This window comes from Pan troglodytes, chromosome 1 (assembly GCF_028858775.2).
Source record: "Pan troglodytes isolate AG18354 chromosome 1, NHGRI_mPanTro3-v2.0_pri, whole genome shotgun sequence".
NCBI classification, from domain to species: Eukaryota; Metazoa; Chordata; class Mammalia; order Primates; family Hominidae; genus Pan; species Pan troglodytes.
Genome location: NC_072398.2, coordinates 18,210,544 through 18,232,166, shown reverse-complemented (window position 1 = coordinate 18,232,166; position 21,623 = coordinate 18,210,544). Strand labels below are relative to the sequence as shown.

Sequence of the window (21,623 nt, the reverse complement as noted above, 5' to 3'; positions counted from 1 at the left end):
GAAGGCAGCAAGCTGCCTGGCTCCAGAGCCTAACCTCCCAGGCAGCCCAGTACGCTGAGAAAATTCAAGTCAGTTCCCAAACCACTGTGCACTGGAGGGATGGCCAAGGGGCTGAAATTCCTTAATGGTCAGATGAACATGGATAAAAACATAAACTTGTACTTTTTTGAATGCAGGAAGATGACGATTTGATCAGAAAGCCAAGATGTGAGCTCGGATTCTGGCTCTGCCACTCACCAGCCGTGTGATCATGGGGACCTCAGTCACTTCTCATAACTGTCTGGGTCTTGCTTAATAAGCCTGTAGAAAACTTTCTTAAAGTTTCCTTTCAAATCTAAATATTTATTTCCTATTTATTATCCCATAATCAGTAAATATCTGTTGAATGAACAAATCAATCAATGAGCCATAAAAACAAATATGATTTTTAGAGATAAATTTTGTACTTTAGGAACATATTTAGATGGCTGTCCACATCTAAGTGATTGAATTCCACTTAAAATCAAATGCAGTTTTCAAATCCCTCCACCTAAAGCTCAACATTTTGTGAAAAAAAACGCAGAAGTATCCATTCATAAAAGAATAATCATAACCCAAATCTTGTGCAAATACAAATATTAGGATCTAAATTTTTTTGTAGGAGTCTAAAGACATAAAGGAAAAGCTGGTATAACTGGACTTCTCTCAGAAATCTCTACTCACCAGCAACCCCACATCTCCGAGCAATGTATATGTTCACAGATGTCATTTTTTCAAGAAAAAATACTGGATACAAAAGATCATAGGCCAGCTCAGGGCCTACACTACCCCAGGGTCTACTAGGATTATTCTTGGAGAACAAAACAGACCTGGCACATATCAGGCTCTGAAATCATTATTCAATAAATAAATACTACTCTAAGTAGAATCCAAGGACTTCAGAAAAGACCAGATCTGATGCCTTAAAGGGCAGTCCTCAAAGCCTCTTCAAAGAATATCACCATAAAGTAATTAGCATTTTCAAAATAGCACGCTGGGAGGCCAAGGCAGGAGGATTCCTAGAGCCCAAGAGTTTGATACCAGCCTGGGCAACATGGTGAGTACTGGTCTCTACAAAAAAATTTTAAAAAATTAGCCAGGCACGGTGGTGTGCACCTGTAATCCTACCTACTCAGGAGTCCTAGGGAAGATCATTCGAGCCTAGTTTAAGGCTGTAGTGAGCTATGATTGTGCCACTGCACTCCAGCCTGGGCCACAGAGCAAGACCCTGCACTAACAGGAAAGAAGCCAATATAAGGAGCACTTAGTCTTAATATCAAACGTGTATGACCATGGTAAGGATAAAATAATTATGCATAAATTAGAGAAGAATTCCTGCAGGTGCTTTGGCGACTGGGCCCCATGCGAAAACATGTGCTTCAATAGTTTGCCCAGTTGCACTGCTCAGCCCTGTATTCAATTTTGTCTCCACTTCTTCAAATGTAAACTCACTAGACAGTGAGGGAAACACACCCAGTGCATATCTGACACTGACAAAACCAGCCTGTTTTAAAACATGCAATGAACACACCAAACTATGTGACTCGTGCAGATACGAATGAATTCAATTTTTCTACACCCACATTCTTAGGTCCAAAAATAACTCACTAGCCTCATGAGTAAAATAACTTTAAGTTAAAATAACTTAAACATAGCTATTTCACTATACAGAAAAGTAGGTAGTCTGCTTTCACTTCTTCATTGCTCACATCTGATGACAGCACACAAATAACCTTTTACTGAATCGAAACAGCTCATAAGAGCTCATTACCATAATTATTAATTTCCATAGAAATGGAGAGCTGGAAAAGATTATTCCATCCAAACCTTTTTTTTTTTCTCTTGACATATAATAAATGGAATGTCACAAGGGCTGAATGCTCCATGCAAGATCAAACAGCTCAAATTGGCAAAGCCAGTCTCTCTACTCCTTACCATCCTGTCTTCCTGCTATGCATCTAACCAAAACTTTGAGGCAAATATTACAGGAATATTACCAGATTCAAGTCTTACCTAACTCTTCATTTGTGCTGTCATTATCAGTGGCAAACGGGAATCTCTTCTGTTCTGCAATAGACTTGGCCTGGCTCTGGGGGAAAAAAAAAAAAAAAAAAAAAAAAAACAACCATATATTTTAGCTATCACAAATGAAAGAAAATTTGTATTAAAATCTGTATTTTAAAAAATTAAAATTAAGGCTACATTTGATTTAAGTGGAAGCAAGAAAATGCCACTATTGTGGGAATGTTTTACACTTTATGGCTTTCAGTAGAACCTTGATGATGAGAGGGAAACTCTTATCAGCTCCTTCTAGTTTTGCTATGCAGCTGGGAGCTTCCACACCTGGAACCTGGTAAAGCTTCAAGATGTGGCAGATTTAACAATGCATAAGGGTGTTACTGATGATATACAGCTGGGTGTGACCAGAACATGCGCCCTTCCTCTTTGTCAAATGTTTACAGACAAGTTCACAGACGCAAAAGATTTTTCTCCTTAATAAATTGCTTAGATAGACGGGGCATGGTGGCTCACGCCTTTAATTCCAGCACTTTGGGAGACCAAGGGAGGAAGATCACTTGAGCTCCGGAATTTCGAGATCAGCCTAGGCAACACAGTGAGACTTCATCTCTACTAAAGTTCAAAAAAATTAGCTGGACATGGTGATGTACACTGATAGCCCCAGCTACTTGGTCGGGGCTGAGGCAGGAGGATGGCTTGAGCCCGGGAGGTCGAGGCTGCAGGGAGCCCTGATTGTGCCACTGTACCCCCAGCCTGGGCAAAACAGTGAGACTCTGTCTCAAAAATAAATAAATAATTGCTTAGATGGCTTGATTGTGGCAACCATTTCACAACATATATGTATATAAAATCACATTGTACATTGTAAATATATAATTTTTATTTGTCAATTACACCTCAGTGAAGCTGGGAAAAAAAGCAAGTAAATTGCTTAGAGGCAAGAAAAAGAGTCTGTAAATATTGCTTTATTTCATATTTGAGGAGAGTCTACCATTTGCCAAGCCTTTCTGCAAAAAGATATAGGGACGAGGACAGAAATGAAATTCTACAAAAAGAAGAAATCATTTACTAAGCAACCTCAAGAGTACACTGAAGAATATATCTGATTTTAAGTTGTTTGTATTCACTAGAAAGTGGGCAGGAGAAGTACAGTACAAACAAATCAAATTCTTTTTTTTTTTTTTTGAGACAAAGTTTCTCTCTTTTTGCCCAGGCTTGAGTGCAATGGCACGATCTTGGCTCACCACAACCTCCGCCGCCTGGGTTCAAGCGATTCTCCTGCCTCAGCCTCCCAAGTAGCTGGGATTACAGGCACGCGCCACTACCCCTGCTAATTTTGTATTTTTTAGTAGAGACGGGGTTTCTCCATGTTGGTCAGGCTGGTCTTGAACTCCTGACCTCAGGTGATCCACCCGCCTTGGCCTCCCAAAGTGCTGGGATTACAGGCGTGAGCCACTGCGCCCAGCCAAACAACAAATCAAATTCTTGATGAAAAAGACCCTTTCCTATTTCTAATACTGCATCTATAGTATCTCCTCTGGACAGAGTTGAGAAGCTATGCTCAAGTAAGTTTGAACACACAGCTCAACATCACTAGTAGACTAATTTCAATCCAACTTTCTCATCCCTGCTTACACTTCAGTTCCTGAAAGCTGTATTGCCTGATACCCCTAAATAAAGGGAGTTTATGTTGACCCTTTGCTATTCCTTCATATGATGTGTACAATCACACTTTTATGTTTATTTGCATAATGATTTGGTTGATGACTATAAAAGTCATGGTGCAGAGACCAACGCTATCTGGCTTGCTGCTATATTCCTAATACTCACCTAGTACAATGCCTGGTACATAATGCAGAGACCAACACTATCTGGCTTATTGCTGTATTCCTAATAATCACCTAGTGCAATGCCTGGCATGTAATAGGTGCCAAATAAATATCTGGAGAATGGATCAATAAATGAATAGTCTAAGTCCCATATTTCAACCTTGGGAAGAGGAAAGGCCAAGACTAACGAGCTTTCTCCCATAGGTCACTAGCTAGCACTAGCTTAAACTGGAAATGCAACTAGTAGAACATATTTTAACTACTCTCAGTAAGAAGACTTTCATAACTCTAAGAATCTAACTGCCTATACAAGATGGGATTATCCAACTTCTACTTAAACACTTTCAGAGATGACCAACTCACTGCTTTACAAGACAGCCCCTTCTGATTTTGGGCAAGTCTAATTCGAGAGTTTTCCATATATCAAGTTGATTACTATGCAGCGAGTTAGGTAAAAGCAGACGATCATTCTCTAGTTTGCAGTTTCAATCCATCTTCAGTAGTTCTCACATGAAAAGGCAAGGCTTTGTTTGAAGAAAAAAAAAAGAGTATCTTAAAAGGACATTTTAAACCGAAGATGCAAAGAGTATCTATGCAGATGTTGAAGGAAAAGGCCTGGAGAAAAAATACATTAAACTAGGACAAGGAAAGAACAATCAGCTTCATAGAGTTAAGTGTGAACAAAAAGAAGACCCATCCCTCTTGAGGCAGCCAGGCTGGAGGAGGAGATGCACTAACATGGATAGGCAGACGCAAACATTAGCTACTGTCAAGTATTCACCCCTGAAATGGAGAGGTCCACGGTATAGTTTAGTTGATACTGATAGAAAACATAGATACAAAAGATACCCACATATGCAAAGGTTGGAAAAATAAGAGTCTACTATACCTCCAAATACACAAGGCTGCTAGAAATAAGGTTTAACTATAATGTCCCTTTATTTCTTGACACTTGCAAATTAAAAGTTCTATGTCCAGAATAATCAACCATCCAATTCATAAGTCATAATTCAATGTGGCAAAATACCAGATGACCTATCTTTATCCTATGCATGTAGACTCAACGAGGCCCAACTTCTAGTTGACAGAGGCGACTTCCACTTTTTGGAACTAGTATCACTGGGCTTCAGGTTACAAAAACAGAACACAGAGAGAAGATGCATACCAGAATCTTCTCAGTGTTGAGGGAAAGCAAGGAGTCACAGGGTGATGATCCCTTGGGTTCGCAGTCTGAGTCATGGAAGTTCAAAAAGGATGACTCTGAAAGGCAAGCATTGTTTGTTATTCTCTACACCTTAATTTATGCTCTTAGGTGCTTAACTATGAATTAGAATTTTTAGACTCCACAGAACCAAAATAAGAACAGGTGTGAATAACACTAAAAGTGGCAACCAGCTGGGCACAGTGCCTCACACCTGTAATCCCAGCAACTCAGGAGGCTCGCTTGAGGCAAGGAGTTCAAGACCAGCCTGGGCAACAGCAAACCAACCAGGCTGGGTCTCAAACAGTGAGACCCTGCCTCTAGAAAACAAAAAATAGAAGTAGCAACCTGTATCCTACCTTTATAATTGGGTAATGTTTTACAGTTTGCAAGTATCTTGCACAACCATTAGTGATGGTCCTCACCACCATTCTCAAATGAGCAAAGCCAGTGAGCTTCCTGGATGGTTAAATGAGGTTTAAATAGGTTGTAACTTATCTAAAGGCAACAGGGTAGAAAGAGTACTAGTACAATGCTTGTCTCAGGACACATGTGGAACTAATATTGTTGTTGAGATCCTTCAGTTGAACAATCTATGGGGCAGCATTTACCATAGATTAAAAAAAATCACAAAAGGAGAATAAGCCAAACCAGTGAGACTTAAATGTTAAAAGATACACCCTAGGCCAGGCGTGGTGGCTCACACCTGTAATCCCAGCACTTTGGGAGGTCAAGGCGGGCGGATCACCTAAGGTCATGAGTTCGAGACCAGCCTGGCCAACATGGCAAAACCCTGTGTCTACTAAAATACAAAAATTAGCCAGGCGTGGTGGCAGGTGCCTGTAATCCCAGCTACTTGGGAGGCTGAGGCAGGAGAATCGCTTGAACCCGGGAGGCAGAGGTTGCAGTGAGCCGAGACTGCGCCATTGCACTCCAGCCTGGGCAACAAGAGCAAAACTCTGACTCAAAAAAAAAAAAAATGATACACACTATGAGTCCAGTATGCAAAATATATAAATAGCTCTTACAACCCAACTAAGACAACACAATTTTAAAAACAGGCAAAGGACCTGTATAGGCATTGAGCACATGAAAAGTTGCTCAACATCATTACTAATTACTACTTAGGGAAATGTAAATCAAACCACAATAAGGTACCTCTTCACACACACACACTAGGATGGCTATAACCAAAAAGCAGAAAATAACAAGCAGTAGCAAGAATGTAGAAAAATTGGAACCCTTGTGCATTGCTGGTGGGAATGTAAAATGGTACACCAGTTATGGAAAATAGTTCCTTAAAAAGCGAATCAGAATTTCCATATGATGCAGCAATTCTTCTCCTAGGTATATACCCCCAAAATTGAAAAGGGACTCAAACAAGTATTGTATATACATGTTCATAGTAGCCCTAATCACAGTAGCCAAAAGGGAGAAATGGTCCAAGTGTCCATCAACAGATGAATGAATAAACAAATTTTGGTGTATACAGAGTAGAATACTATTCGACCATAAAAAAATGAACTACTGATACACACTGCAACGTGGAAGAACTTCCAAAACATTATGCTAAATGGAAGAAGCCAGACACAAAGGGTCACTTATCATATGACTCCATCTATATGAAATGTCCAGAATAGGTGAATCCATAGAGACAAAATGCAGATTGGTGATTGCCGGGGATAGGGGAAGGAGGGACTAGGGAGAAACTGCTTAATGAGTAAGGGGTTTTATTTTGGAGTGTTGAAAACAACTTGGGGTGGTTGCACATGGTGAATGCCACTGAACTGTTTGCTCTAAAATGGTTAATTTTATATTAAAACATCTCACCTTGATAGATTATTGCAAAAAAAGATATGTTCTAATTCAGCAGTCATTAAAGAGCATTAAATTATGTTCAAGGAACCATCTGAGGGAGAGAATAAATTATAATATCAAAATCAGTCTGTGTCCTCAAAGAACATATAATTTAGCTAAATTCTCACGTGTTGTATATCTTAACAATAAGAAACAAGACATGATATGGCGAAGAAGCCCTGGGGTGGTGAACAATTACTGAAGCTGCAATGTTAAATTTCACAAGGCATAAGCAGGGTTTAAAAGAATGGATGGAGGCTGGGTGCAGTGACTCGCCTGCAATCCCAGGACTTTGGGAGGCTGAGGCAGGCCAATCCCTTGAGCCCAGGAGTTTGAGAGTTTGAGACCCACCTGGGCATCGTGGCAAAACACCATCTCTACAAAAGAAAAAATTAGCTGGGTGTGGTAGTACATGCCTGTAGTCCCAGCTACCCAGAGGCTAAGGTGGGAAGATCACCTGAGTCCAGGAGGTGGAAGCTGCAGTGAACCATGATCATACCACTGCACTCCAGTCTGGATGACAGAGTAAGACCCTGTCTCAAAATAAATAAATAAATAAATAAATAAATAAATAAATAAATAAAGAAAGAATGGATGGATTTAGACTGGGGTGGAGAAAGGGAAGGGGTATTCCAGATAGGATGATGAGTGGTACACGCAAAGGTACAAAGGCAAGGAAATGCAAAGGGCAGCGAGGAGACTCCTACTCCCTGGCTAGAGCAGGGAGTTTGTGTTGGAAAAGAAAAAGTATGAGTTTGGAAGGTGAGGAGTCAGACTGCAGAAAGTCTGATCTGAACCCCAATGAAAGGCTTTAGTCCCACAAAAATGAAGATAGTAATGGTTCCTGGCAGATGGTTGAAGAATAATGACTCAATGAAAGATATTTTGGAAACATACACATTTATAACCTGCTTCTCCTGCCTTTTCTAAGCTAAGATTTGAGAACTTACTATATGTCAGGCACTGTGCTAAGCAATGTGTATACCTGGCCTTATTCTAACAATCCCTCTCCTTTGTGGAATCCATTTCAGTTTCAATAAATATACACCTACATAATTTTAAAAGGCTGCACTTAACCATACTTTTATCACTGGATACTTAGGATGTCCCTACTTTTTTCTTAATACGAACAGTATTTCAGTAAGTATTCTTGACCTATATTTTTGAAAATGTACCCACTTACAATAGATTCCAACAAATAAAATTGCCAAGTCAAAGGGTGTGCACAAGTTTAATATTTTTCATATATATTGCCCCAATTTCCTTCCTAGCATATAATAACAATTTCATTCCTACTAGAAGTTTGAGAAGGTCCATTTCCCTCCAGAGTACTGACATTCTTTTTAATCTTTCCCAATCTGAACATACCACTAATAAAGTTAAACTTTTGGTTTATTGGCCATTTGTATCTCCACTTTTGTAAATCACTTATATCCTTTGCTCATTTTTAAGTCATCTAAACCTATCCTTGCAAAAGATATTGAAAAAAATTCCTAATTATCTATTTTCCAAATGGTTAGCCAGTTGTCCCAGCACCACTTGTTAAATTATCAATTTGAATGCCACCTTTATAATACATTATAGACATTAGGATCTGTTTCTATACTTGCTTTTAAAGGAAATCTTTAAGATTATTTAAATCCAGCTATAGTAACCAAAACAGCATGGTACTGGCATAAAAACAGACACACAGACTAATGGAACAAAATAGAGAACCCAGAAACAAATCTACACGCCTACAGTGAACTCATTTTTGACAAAGGTGCCAAGAATACACACTGGGGAAGGCAGTCTTTTCAATAAATGGTGCTGGGAAAACTGAATATCCATATGCAAAAGAATGAAACTAGACTCCTATCCCTCACCATATACAAAATGAAATCTAAATGGATTAAAGACTTAAATCCAAGAACTCAAACTATGAAACTACTACAAGAAAACATTGGGGAAGCTCTCCATGATATTCATCTGGGCAAAGATCTCTTGAGTAACACCCACAAACACAGGCAACCAAAGCAAACAAGGACAAATGGGATCATGTCAAGTTGAAAAGCTTCCCCACAGCAAAAGATACAAGCAACAAAGTGAAGAGACAACCCACAGAATCAGATAAAATATTTGCAAACTACCCCTCTGACAAGCGATTAGTAACCAGAATATATAAGGAGCACAAACAACTGTATTGGAAAAAATCTAATAATCCAACCAAAAAATGGGGAAAGATTTGAATAGACATTTCTTAAGACATACAAAAGGCCAACAGGCATATGAAAAGGTGGTCAACATCATTGATCATCAAAAAGTGCAAATCAAAACTACAATGAGATATCATCTCACCCCAGTTAAAATGGTGTATATGCAAAAGACAGATAATAACAAATGCTGGTGAGGATATGGAGAAAGGGGAACACTTGTACACTGCAGTGGGAATGTAAATTAGCAGAACCACGATAGAGAACAGTTCAGAGGTTCCTCAAAAAACTAAAAATTGAACTACCATATGATCCAGCAATCCCACTGCTGGGTACATACCCAAAAGACAGGAAATCAGTATATGGAAGAGATATCTGCAATCCAATATTTGCTGCAGCAGTGTTTACAATAGCTCACTCTGACACCCAGACTAGAGTGCAGTGGCACGATCTCGGCTAACTGCAGCATTGACCTCAGCATCCCTAGTAGCTGGGAACACAGGCATGCACCACCACACCTGGCTAATTTTTCATTTTTATTTTTTGTGGAGACAGGGTCCCACTGTGTTGCCCAGAATGGTCTCGAACACCTGGGCTCAAGCAATCCTCTCGCCTCAACCTCCCTAAGTACTGGGATTACAGGCATGAATCACTGCACCTGACTTAAATTTTCTCCTAATTACTTAAACTTGGTAGGATTATATATCACTTTTCATTTAATATTTTTAAAATAAATTTTTAGTTTTCTATAAGAAACTTTTGTTTCCACACTTTCTAATCCCTTATAATGATCTGTTTGTTTTGATTTCAGTATCACATTGTTTCAATTATTGTAGCTTCACAATAAATAAATGTTTTTTGGTTTTTATTATTTTAAATTGATACAGAATAATTGTACATAGGGGTAGAGGGTGATATTTTGATTCACAATACATACATTTTAATATAAAGCAAAGCCATTATCAATTTTATTCCAAAATTTTCTTGGCTATTTGTATAAACATTCTTTCTTCAGATAAACTTCAGTCAGTTTTTTAAGTTCCAAAACAAAAAAAATCTCTCTATGATTTGTGTTAGGATGGCATTAAAATTGTAGATTAATAGGAGAAGAAATACTTCTTTATAAAATTTGATCTCTTTATTTAAATATTTTATTAAACTATGTGAAACTTCATAAATTTTATATAGGATTTACATGTGATTTTTTAAATTGGGTTGATAACCATTGATTCAATACATATTTGTTGAGCATCTACTATGTTCCCATCACTGCGTTAGCCTCTACTGAGCAAAACCAGAAATGACCCTTCTTCTACAAAGACATTATAGTTCCCTGTGGGAAAACTGATAGCAATCAAAGTACACAAAGAAACATAAACCAACAACAGTGTGAGAGCTACACATGACAGCACAGTCAGAAGATATGGCCTGGTCAGTTTCCCGAGGACGTGAATAACATCAGCTAACACATAGTTACCATGTACAGGCAACCTTAGAATCCCCATTTCAAAGATGAGGAAAATGAGCCCGAGGAACCTGCAGTAATCATCCTGACGCTACCCTCTAGCAAAGCAGTGGAGGGAGGATCTGAACCTAGGCAGTCTGGTTCTGGAGTCTGTGCTCTTAGCCATGAATAAGTGAATGGGGACCTGAGGGAAATTATGGATTTCACCATGGGAGGCTATGGCACCGGGAGAGCAGTCAGGCAGAAATACCAGCACATGGTAAATCCTTTGTCTAACTGCCTAGTGCTGAATATTTTATCTGCCCACATTACTGAACTCTTTACAGCCCTATTAATGTCTCCATTTAGTCAGCTGGTAACTGTATTATCTGCACGTAATTTTATCAAGGTCTTTTAAAATATTTATATTCATTTAGCATCTTATTATACTAGATGAAACTTCCAAAAAGTGCTCAATAACGCCACTGATTAACAGGCACCCCTGCTTATTCCTGACATTAATACTTCATTTAATAACTGAGATTTCATCAACTTTTGATGATAAAACTTTTTCACCTAACATTTATCAACATCCAGTGGAAAGCTGCTCTGTGTCAGCTATGGGTTGAGACTGATGTACTTCACCATATAAAAGAAGTATTTTCCTATTCTATTTTTTTTTACCAGAAACTTTAAATCAGGAGAGCTTGCTGACCTTTATCAAGCACTTTTGAAATTTATTTAAGATGTTTCTATGATTTTTCTCCTTTGGCCTATTAACAAATTAATTTAATTTTTTCAAGTTGAACCATCTGCGTACTTCTAAAACAAACTCTGATTGAGGTAGATCATTCTTTTAATTGCTTGCTAATATTTTACTTAAAATTTTTATAACTATGTATGTATCTTCTAAGGTTGCAATAGAAAAATAGTTGCTAGAGTTATAACTATAGTTGTGTGGAACAGGAGGTTAAATTTGTTCTTCGATCTTAAAATATTTAACTCACTATGGCTTTAATTACTTTACTATCATAAATGATTATATTAAAGGAGAACTACTTAATATAATAAATAATTACAGCCCAACCAGCTGTACATAAATAGTATAAATTTCCTTGGATAGGAAAAGCATTAGTTTTCTTCCTTGCTTACGTCGTACAAGTAAAGTTAGTGCTGATTACTATAGAAACTGTGTGAAAACGCATCACAGAATTCTATCTTGTTCTTCTACATCATCTCTGGACATTTCTTCACTGCTTCAGAGTTTAATGTCTTAGCAGAGATTTCTGCACAGTTGCCTCTTAAGTTCTCATGGCCTCTGGAGCTCTGCGCATGCCTCTCATTCACAACTGACACTGGCACCTGCTCCCTCTTTCTGTAGTCGCCTCATCAGGCTTATCTATTTTATTCTTCTTTTTTTTTATCACTTAAGAATTTGTTTTCCTATGGTGGTGGGGGGGGGGCCTTTTTGTTTTATTGTGGTTAAAAAAAAAACACATCACATAAAAGCAATCGCCTTAGCCATTTTTAGTTTGTATGGTTCAGTAGTATTAGGTATATGCACACTGATGTGAAACAGACCTCCAGAACTTCTTAATCATTCTTTTTTTAAAAAAACAACCCGGGTCTATTTCTCAATTCCACTGCTGCTTTGTTTCTAATTCATTTATACCAGCTTTGCTGTATTAGGCCTTCTAATTTCCCTTATTACCTCTTCTCGCAGCTCAAGTTCAGTATCTAGTTCATTTATTCCCTTTCTTCTTAGCATTAAACTAAGAAGGCAGGATGGGTTTAAGCAGGAGGTGACATCACTAACAGGTGTCTAAGGAGAGAAGGGGCAAGTAGAGCAGGGGGCAGGTGGGAGGCCATGGCCAGTTAAAATGAGCAAAGTCTGAATGGAGGCAGCAGCCATCGGGTTGAAACAGAGGGTGACGGTCTAAAGGATACAGCAAGTAAAAAGGAGAGGGCCTTGAGGAAGAATTAGGCACAGAAAGAGGGAAAAGACACAGGTTTCCAGTTTGTGCAATGAGGGAAGAAGTGGTGCCATCAACGGAAACAAGGAGTTTAAGAGGAAGAGAGGTTTTAGAGGGAAGTCAAGAGCTAACTTTGGGTTTGAGTCAAGTGATTACGCTGGAAGCTCTCTAGCATGTAGTTAAGAAAGTCCAGAGAAAGGTAAATACTACAGATATGGATGTGATGATTTGATAATCATTAACTTATGGTGGATGATAAGCTGAGACTGTAAGTACAATCTCTAAGAAAGCTTAGGGGGCTGGGTGCGGTGGCTCACGCCTGTAATCCCAGCACTTTGGGAGGCTGAGGCGGGCGGATCACGAGGTCAGGAGATCGAGACCACGGTGAAACCCCGTCTCTACTAAAAATACAAAAACCTAGCCGGGTGCAGTGGAAGGCGCCTGTAGTCCCAGCTATCCGAGAGGCTGAGGCAGGAGAATGGCGTGAACCCGGGAGGCGAAGCTTGCAGTGAGCCGAGATTGCGCCACTGCACTCCAGCCTGGGTGACAAAGCGACACTCCATCTCAAAAAAAGAAAAGAAAAGAAAAAGAAAGCTTAAGAAGCTTACGTTTAATAAGAGAAGAGTTGACCTGGTGAAGATGAGTATTTAAGAGATAGTGGGAGAATCAACTTAGCAATTTATCTTTTGTTAAAAGAACTATCCATTTCTTTGAAAGGTTCTACATCTGGGCCATAAAGCTGGACACAGTTATTATAATGATTTTCATATTTATTATACTTGCTTATTCCTCAAGCCAAATACTTGTTTCTGCTCATTTTTCTTGATTAGGCTTGCTAGATAACTGTCTAATCTTAAGCAGTATTTTCAAAGAACTAGGTCTTATATTTAATTCTAGTATTTCTCTGACTTCAAACTTAATTAATTAGTTTGAAGGCAATGTAACAGTGGCTCAGGGCAGGGCTATGGAGTCAGACTAACCCAGATTAGATGCTTCCCTGACTGTTTGACTTAGAGCAAGTCCTTTAGTACGTCTTAGCCTCAGCTCCTTCATCTGTAAAATAGAAATAACCACCCCCAGATACCTTCACAGGGCTACTGTAAAGAATAAAGGGTATAAAGCCCTGTGCACAGAAAAGGATTGTTCAATGTTAGTATAGGCTTATAGGCTAAAATCGCAGTGTTTTTTTGTGAAATTTTTCTATCTACTTTCTTTAAGCTTATCTTGGCCTTCACAGTACTTCCCAGCTTCCAAATACCTTCATAAACCTCATTTCTTTTGATTCTCCATCCTCCAAGGTAGATACAAGGCACACTGTGCCCACTGTACACATGGGGAAATAAACTCAATGTTAATGAACATGTTTAAGGTCACAAAACAAAGACATAGCACAGCCGGGTCTTGCCACAGCAATGAAGAACATGGTACATTTGTCACAACTCCTTCTGCCAATGCTGGGTCCTAGTAATGAATGAACAGTTTAGGTATAGCAGTGTCTTGAAACTTCTTTCCTCTCCTCCTAAACCTCACACACAACTGACCTTAAGAAGAGCAGTTTCAGCACATTGACGAGGACAAAAGCTAACCATAGAAGGTCCAAGAGAGAGTGGAGTGGTGGAGGCAGTCCATATGAACATCTCCTTTGAGGAATTCTGCTGTAAAAGGAGGCAGAGGGATGGGGCAGTGGCTGGAGGGGTGTGTGGTCATCTTAGTTGCTTGTATTTTCAGGATGGTAGTTTTATTAAGACCATCTGTATGCTGACGGAAGACAAGAGGAAATGAGAGCCAGTGAACAGAGAGCTGAACTAGGCAGAGGCACCGGCCACTCATCCACCACAACAGGACAGAAGGCAAAATCTACCAGTCCATCTGCGGGCAGGCCAGTAGCTGGGGTGGTGGGGAGCAAGGAAGTTGTTTTCTCACTGCTTCTTGGTCAAATAAGATGACAGTCGTCACCTCCAAGGAAGGAGAGAAGGTGGCATTGGCAGTAGCATGTATTTCTCACACATCCATGTGTGTGAGAAAATTGACTGAAAGCTTATAAGTGGCAAACCCATGGCCAATTTATAAGGAAATCAACAGCTGCTGGGTAGCACTTATCACTCGACCACCTAGTTATAACAGACAGCACACCGAGCTACTTGAAAATAAGGATGACTGGGCTTTTCCCTTGGATGAGCTACAACTTAAAAGTAGAGTGCCAGATATTTATTGACAATCCTAACCCCAGGTATAGGGTAAACCTGCGAAGAGAAGACAGAATTCTTGTGGCTGAAAGAACTACCTGAAGGCCAGGTGGCTATGTGGTATCAACTTGTAGTGCCTTTTGCTTTTATCAATTTCTGCACTTATAAGACAACCACAGGTGGCCAGGCGCGGTGGCTCACGCCTATAATGCCAGCACTTTGGGAGGCCGAGGCAGGCGGATCACGAGGTCAGGAGATCGAGACCATCCTGGCTAACATGGTGGAACCCTGTCTCTATTAAAAATACAAAAAAATTAGCCGGGCGTGGTGGCGGGCGCCTGTAGTCCCAGCTACTCGGGAGGCTGAGGCAGGAGAATGGCATGGACCCAGGAGGCAGAGCTTGCAGTGAGCCGAGATTGCACCACTGCACTCCAGCCTGGGCAACAGAGCAAGACTCCATCTCAAAAAAAAAAAAAAAAAGACAACCACAGTTGACATCATATACTGCATTGCTCAATGGCCCCGAAATATGGTCCCAAGTGGTAAATTCCTTTTAGAGTGTAATAACAGGAAAAATGCTCTGAAGAATTTATATGCTTCATTTAATGAAATGAAATATTCATCGGTACCTGAGATGTGTTATCGTAAAGCAAATTGAAAATAGAGACTGCCTGCTGATTATTAAATTATAAAGTAAACATATAATTAATCCATAGGAACTAAGGATCCACAAAAGCCATCTTAAAGAGACAGAAGTTTTTTGTTTTTTGTTTTTTAACAAAGCTTGAATGTAATCGGATCAAAGGTATCTTAACCCACATACAAATATAAACACATGTAAAGAATCAAAAGAAAAGGAATTCACTGCACAGGATGGAAAAACAGGCACAGTAGCAAATTACATGGAACAGAACAGAAGAAGGATGCCTTAACCAACAAAACAGGCCTTCCCCACAAAGGCCAGTTACTTAGCATAAGGTTATAAACTAGATTGAAGATGCTCAAAGTGACACATACCTTTAAGAGCTAAAAGCTTTCTCATAAGCCCACACATACTGGCAGACAACATCAACTCCACAGGGAATGCTGAAACAGAGCTAGGCACTGACATGAAAAGATTAGTGACAAGGGAACACAGAGTCACTGAGAACATTGCAAACACCAGCAGGGAAGATTTGCAAGAGAAGACAACTGGTCTTCTTGTGTAGAGGTGGTCCTGAGATGCACCAACTGATTCCTAAGTGAGAGTCTATGGAAAGAATGCCAGCACATGTGCAGTGTAAGTCCACTGCATGGTGCTGGACTCTAAATCAGACAAAACATTTCCCAAATGAAACTAGGGTTAGCATGGAATGAGACTATCGGCAATCTTAAAAACAGACAGCTATTGATTTCGGTTCTTTCTGATTACATCAGTTGTTCAGCTTATGAAAATGTATTGAGCTATCTACACTTAGGACATATGCACTTTCCTGTATATATGTTGTATTTTGATAAAAAAGTAAAACCAAAACATAAGAAAAGGAATATGCTGGAAAGCATTCACCCAAAGTATTAAAATTCTGCCGCTTTGATAAATCGTGTATTTATTCTATCTGCAAAATAAGATGAGCCCAAACAAAATGACCTCTTTAAAACAACTCATTGTGAAAGGGAGAAGGTTTAAAAGTCAGTCAAGTATATATTGAGTGCAGTGAAGCTAAACTGTCTGTACATTGAGTGGTGCACATCGAAGAGCCTTGACTTTCCTACAGTCATGCTCCAGGTAGGTTCTAAAACCCAAGTCACACCACTTTTGCCTCCACCCAGAGATTAAAAAATAATAATTAACCCTTATCACCTGAAGTTGAACAGGTTTAGCAGTGTGTAGATCTTTTAAAAGGTAGATGTAATTCTTAATGACAACAGATATATGTGAAAAAGCGAATCATAGGCTGCCATCGTCATAGGGCTTATGCTATAAAATGCTACTTCTAAACCAGAGGATTTGCTGAAAGATGCTGTTCAGTGAGCAAAAGGGAAACACCCTCTGGCAATGCCACAGGGGCCAGGATGTGGCAAGATCACAATCTCTTCATCACTCTGTGCCTCAGTCTCTGAGCACAGCGACTTTGCACTGGCAAATTTACTCAGGAATGCCTTGAAAAACAAGATATGAAGAGGTCTGCCATGAAACTATGTATGATGACAAACACAGAAAATCAGGGCCAGGAGATGAAAGGATTGACCAGATACACTCACAGTAATGGTTACCACAATTGCTATGACTGAGCACAAAATGTGGTTCTTAACTTCCTCATAGAGCAAAAAAGGAAATAGCTCTCATATTATAAGTTTCCTTCTGTTGATTATCTACCACCTCTAGGCATAGCAGTGATCTATGTGCTGTGAGCAAAAAGACTGACTTCATGTATTTAAATGGCCAATTCCTTAATTAAGAAAGCTACCATATACATGGACAATCTCAGTGTTACCAATTTTGTCAAAAACACAGAGCTAGGTTCATAGCTACTTCCTTATTTTTCTGGCAGTTCACAATTCCCAAACTGGACAAACAGATTCTAAATGCCTTTTCCCATAAAGAACTGTGGGAAAATAGAATAAATGCAATTCTGGGTTCATTGATTTCAACAAATTAATGAAAATTAAGACATCAAGTACAGGGCTGCATCACTCAAGAGCAGTGAAAAAAGGCTGAAGGCATTGGAAAAAAAGATTCACACAAACTCACTGTTCTTGTTACTACTACATTTTCAAGGCAAGAGGAGAAAACAAAAGTATTTTTAAAACAACTTCTAGAAATGCATATGCTTGAACCATAAAATACACCTTATACTGTCTGTAAAGAGTATAAAGATATAATTTAATACATTATTTGAAAGAGATGCAGTTTAGCTTTGGTAAGAAGAGCAGAGGGGCCGGGCGTGGTGGCTCACGCCTGTAATTCCAGCACTTTGGGACGCTGAGGTGGGCAGATCACGAGGTCAGGAGTTCGAGACCAGCCTGGCCAACATGGTGAAACCCCCGTCTCTACTAAAAATACAAAAAATTAGTCAGGCTTGGTGGCAGGCGACTGTAATTCCAGCTACTTGGGAGGCTGAGGCAGGAGAATCGCTTGAACCTGGGAGGCGGAGGTTGCAGTGAGCCGAGATCACGCCATTGCACTCCAGCCTGGGTGACAGGGCGATACTCCATCTCAAAAAAAAAAAAAAAAAAAGAAGAGCAGAGAACCTGAATTTTTAAATCAATGAACAAGTTACAAATTTCACAAGACCTTAATGTAGCAGATCTATAGAGTGTTAAATTAAGATATTTCTAAGATCTCTCCAAATCTCACTCTATCTAAGTCTCAGCTCAAATGTCTCCTTACCAGAAGCCATCCCGGGCCACCTCTTAAAGTAGCACCTACACACTGCTCTTTATCCTCTCACACTGCTTTATTTTCAAGGCATGTATTACTGGGCCCTACTATAGAGAGTCATGCGCCACATAATGATTCGGCCAATGATGGACCACGTATGTGTGAGAATGGTCCCATCAGACGGTAATAACATATTTTCACTGTACATTTTCTGTATTTAGATACACAAACACTTGTCACTATGTTACAACTGCCTACAGTATTGAGTACAGTAACATGCTACAGGTCTGTAGCCTAGAAGCAATAGGCTATACCATACAACCAAGGTGTGTAATGGGCTATTCCATCTAGGTCTAAGTACACTCTTTGATGTTTGCACCATGATGAAATCGCCTAACGACACATTTCTCAAAACATATCCTGTTGTTAAATGGTATGTAACTGTACTTATTTCTTCCCTCACCAAGACACAGGATCCACACTAGGAACTCAGTCAGCTGTGCTGCATCACCAGGGTCTAAAATACTAAGTAGCATCTAGCAGGTATACAAATAGTTTTTCAATGAAAGAACAGACCCATTCTAGTCCTGCAGTTCAAAACACTAGGTTCAGTGAAGCATCCTTGTATTTGTAGTCAAAGACAAAATTCTAATAGTGATTTAAGAATATAACTTTCAACAAAACTTGAAGGTATAGGACTTCATCATTAATATTAGTAAGAAATTATACTAATATGCAACAATTACTGAAGATAACACACAAATGGTCAGGTCAGGTTCAAATCCTGGCTCTACTCTTTACTGTGTAACCTTAACTTCTCTGCCTCAGTTTGTAAAATGGGGATTAAAAACAGCATTGGCCAGGCACGGTGGCTCACGTCTGTAATCCCAACACTTTGGGAGGCTGAGGTGGAAGTACTGCTTGAGTCCAGGAGTTTGACCAGCCTGGGCAACATAGCCAGACCTTGTCTCTACAGAAAAAAAAAAAAAAAATAGCTGGTCATGGTGGCACACGTCTGTGGTCCTAGCTACTTGGGAAGCTGAGGCAGGACGATGGCTTCAAACCAGGAATTTAAGGCTGCAGTGAGCTATGACAGCACCAATGAACTACCTCCTGGGCAACAGAGCAAGACCCTGTCTCTCAAAAAATAGAAAAAACAACAGCACCTATTTCAGTATCAAAAGGATTAAAAAAGATTGCAGAGTGTTTATGATAATATAACTAAAAAAGTGAGGAAAGAATTGGAAAAATACTTCTGTTCATCATTTCCTCCGACAGTTACAAATTAAAGATAGGGCTTTGGCAACAGGAAATTTACTTTTATTTTTAAAATATGTACAATACAGTGTTCATTTTTTTAAAATAATATTTTTTCTCTACAAGTAAACAAAGAGAGAAGACAAGTTTGTGGTTATATGCTTTTCAAGTAAAAAGGTAAAAATAAATAAAATATCAAAAAGGTAAAATGTAAAAATGTGGAGTAGAAAATATTAAGTGGGGATCAGGAAACATGCAAAGCTCAGGCTGAGACATATGGCACCAGAGGGGCATCCATGCCTGTCACTTCTGCAGTAGATCTGGGTGGGGCTCAGCCCACTGAGCATTAGGCTGTTCCCTGGGACATGGATTCCATGTGACGGTGGTGTGCATAGCTGGGCCAGCCATTGCTAGTGTGTTGTCTTTGGATTGGTGGGCTCCCACAGCCACTGTCCTTGTATGTACAATCACTGGCGGTTCTGTCTCAAGGGAATACATATACTGCTTGTAAGAAGGTATGCAGATTTAAATTTAGACCCAAGCAGGCATCAGCTCAGCCATTTGAACCTGAAAGCTGTGGGAAAGATTCTGAAAAGTGGTTGTGCTGCTGTGTTTGTCCTCAGTATATGTGCTGGATTGATATGAACAGGTTTGTGGCTGGACAGGCAAGCAAGAGATGATGGCATGATCAATGCTTAGTAAAGCCAAGTCTGTATGATTCTGAAGAACTGACTAGTTTTGGATCCTGACATTTGTCTAGACCCTAATGTTGCTCAAATGGGTCTCCGGATACAGAGCATCAGCTGCCCCTCAGGCTATGGCACGGTTAGTTGTAAATCCCGAATTCATCCCCACATCCTAGGACAGAGAAGAAATGAAGCAGGTTTCATAGGGTCCAGCTTCTACATAGTTGTCCAGGGCGAAGAGGGAGAAATGAGAAGTATTTCAGTAGCCCCTACAACAACAGAGTTGGCTTTTGTTGCATACTGCAGCCAGGAAAGCTGAGGGAAACAGCTGGAGCTCCAAGTAGTTGATTCTGGAAATGACTTCTTGGGTGACCACAGCGGCAGCTGCCCCACTTTAGCAGCTGTTGGTAGCTACTCACACAGCCAGGAGAGGTGATCTGAAAGACTCAGGTCATTCATTTGCAACAGTAAATTTTAAATTCCAAGCTAGAAAAAATAAGTACTACATGGGAGAGAGAAAAACAAGGTAGAAACATCTAAATAAATGTTTACAGCTTCATGATACAGTGTTCATCCTCCAGGGAAATATCGTAATACAAGTCAGAGCTGGCTTGAACAGGGTTCTTAAACACTGGTGGTTAGCCTGATGCCAAAGAATCAAATAAGCCACCAACATCAATGATACCAATATATATCATAATATTAATCGATACATACCTTCTACTGTCTAAACGCTGGGGCTCCTTTAGCCAGTGAGCACCACATGAGCAAAGGAGAAAGGGAAATTTACCCAACATGCACCATATGCAACTAAATACTTCAGATGTGGTTTGCCTACCTACAATCACTTAATGGTTAAGACAAAGGTTTTGTCTGGAGCCCGACTACATGGGTTCCTCCTTTGGCAGCTGTGGGATCTCAAGAAGATGACAATTTCACTATGTTTCAGCTTGTTCATCTCAGAAAATGAGCCACCATCTAATGAGGTGGTTATTGTTTTTCTGATAGGCTAATATACCAGGCTCATAGACTAATATACCAGGCTCATAGACCTAAAGCACTTATAACAGCACCTGGCATACAGCAAGCACTCAATATATGTCGGCTACTTCTCATTTCCCTCACAGCACCCTCGTGAGGAAAATACAACCCCACAATTAGGTGAACAGTGTTTTCCACTTACAGAGGAGGCATTTTACAAAGACAGGTAATTCACTTGCTCAGAGATACAGAAAGTGACAGAGGTAAGTAAACGCCATTCTTTCTCCACCGTGCAAGGCTGGCCGTGTTACTTACGCCGTTACCAGCTAAGGCCTACCGCAAAATAAAAAAGTCACAAACCTCTCAGTGAGTGACACTTCCTCAAGGAAGTCAGACTGTGCTAAAAGGAAATCAGATTGTGCTAATCTTGACGTCTCATCTCAACTAAAAAAAAAAGGTATTGTTTTCCCAGGTACACAACGCCGAAGAAAACCACTGCCAAGTCTTAAAAGCAACCATCTCCTAGTGGGTTTGGTAGACTCAGGCCCTTCCCAAAGCAAGCCATAAGGGAACTCACACAGAGAAGGGGGAAAGAGAAAGGGAAGAGATTGATGGGTAA

General features: G+C 39.8%; 1 protein-coding gene across 13 annotated transcripts in view; it reads right to left on the bottom strand.

Annotated features, from left to right (window-relative positions):
• Positions 1-21,623, bottom strand: part of TTC13 (tetratricopeptide repeat domain 13) — a 72,744-nt gene that overhangs the window by 49,964 nt on the left and 1,157 nt on the right. For all 13 annotated transcript variants that reach the window (XM_009441650.5, XM_016940757.4, XM_016940774.3 and 10 more), the window contains exons 2-3: positions 5,032-5,126; positions 2,032-2,107 (exon numbers count right to left, since the gene is read on the bottom strand). In XM_009441650.5, the coding sequence (XP_009439925.2) occupies positions 2,032-2,107; positions 5,032-5,126 (171 nt within the window). The remainder of the gene's footprint in view (positions 1-2,031; positions 2,108-5,031; positions 5,127-21,623) is intronic.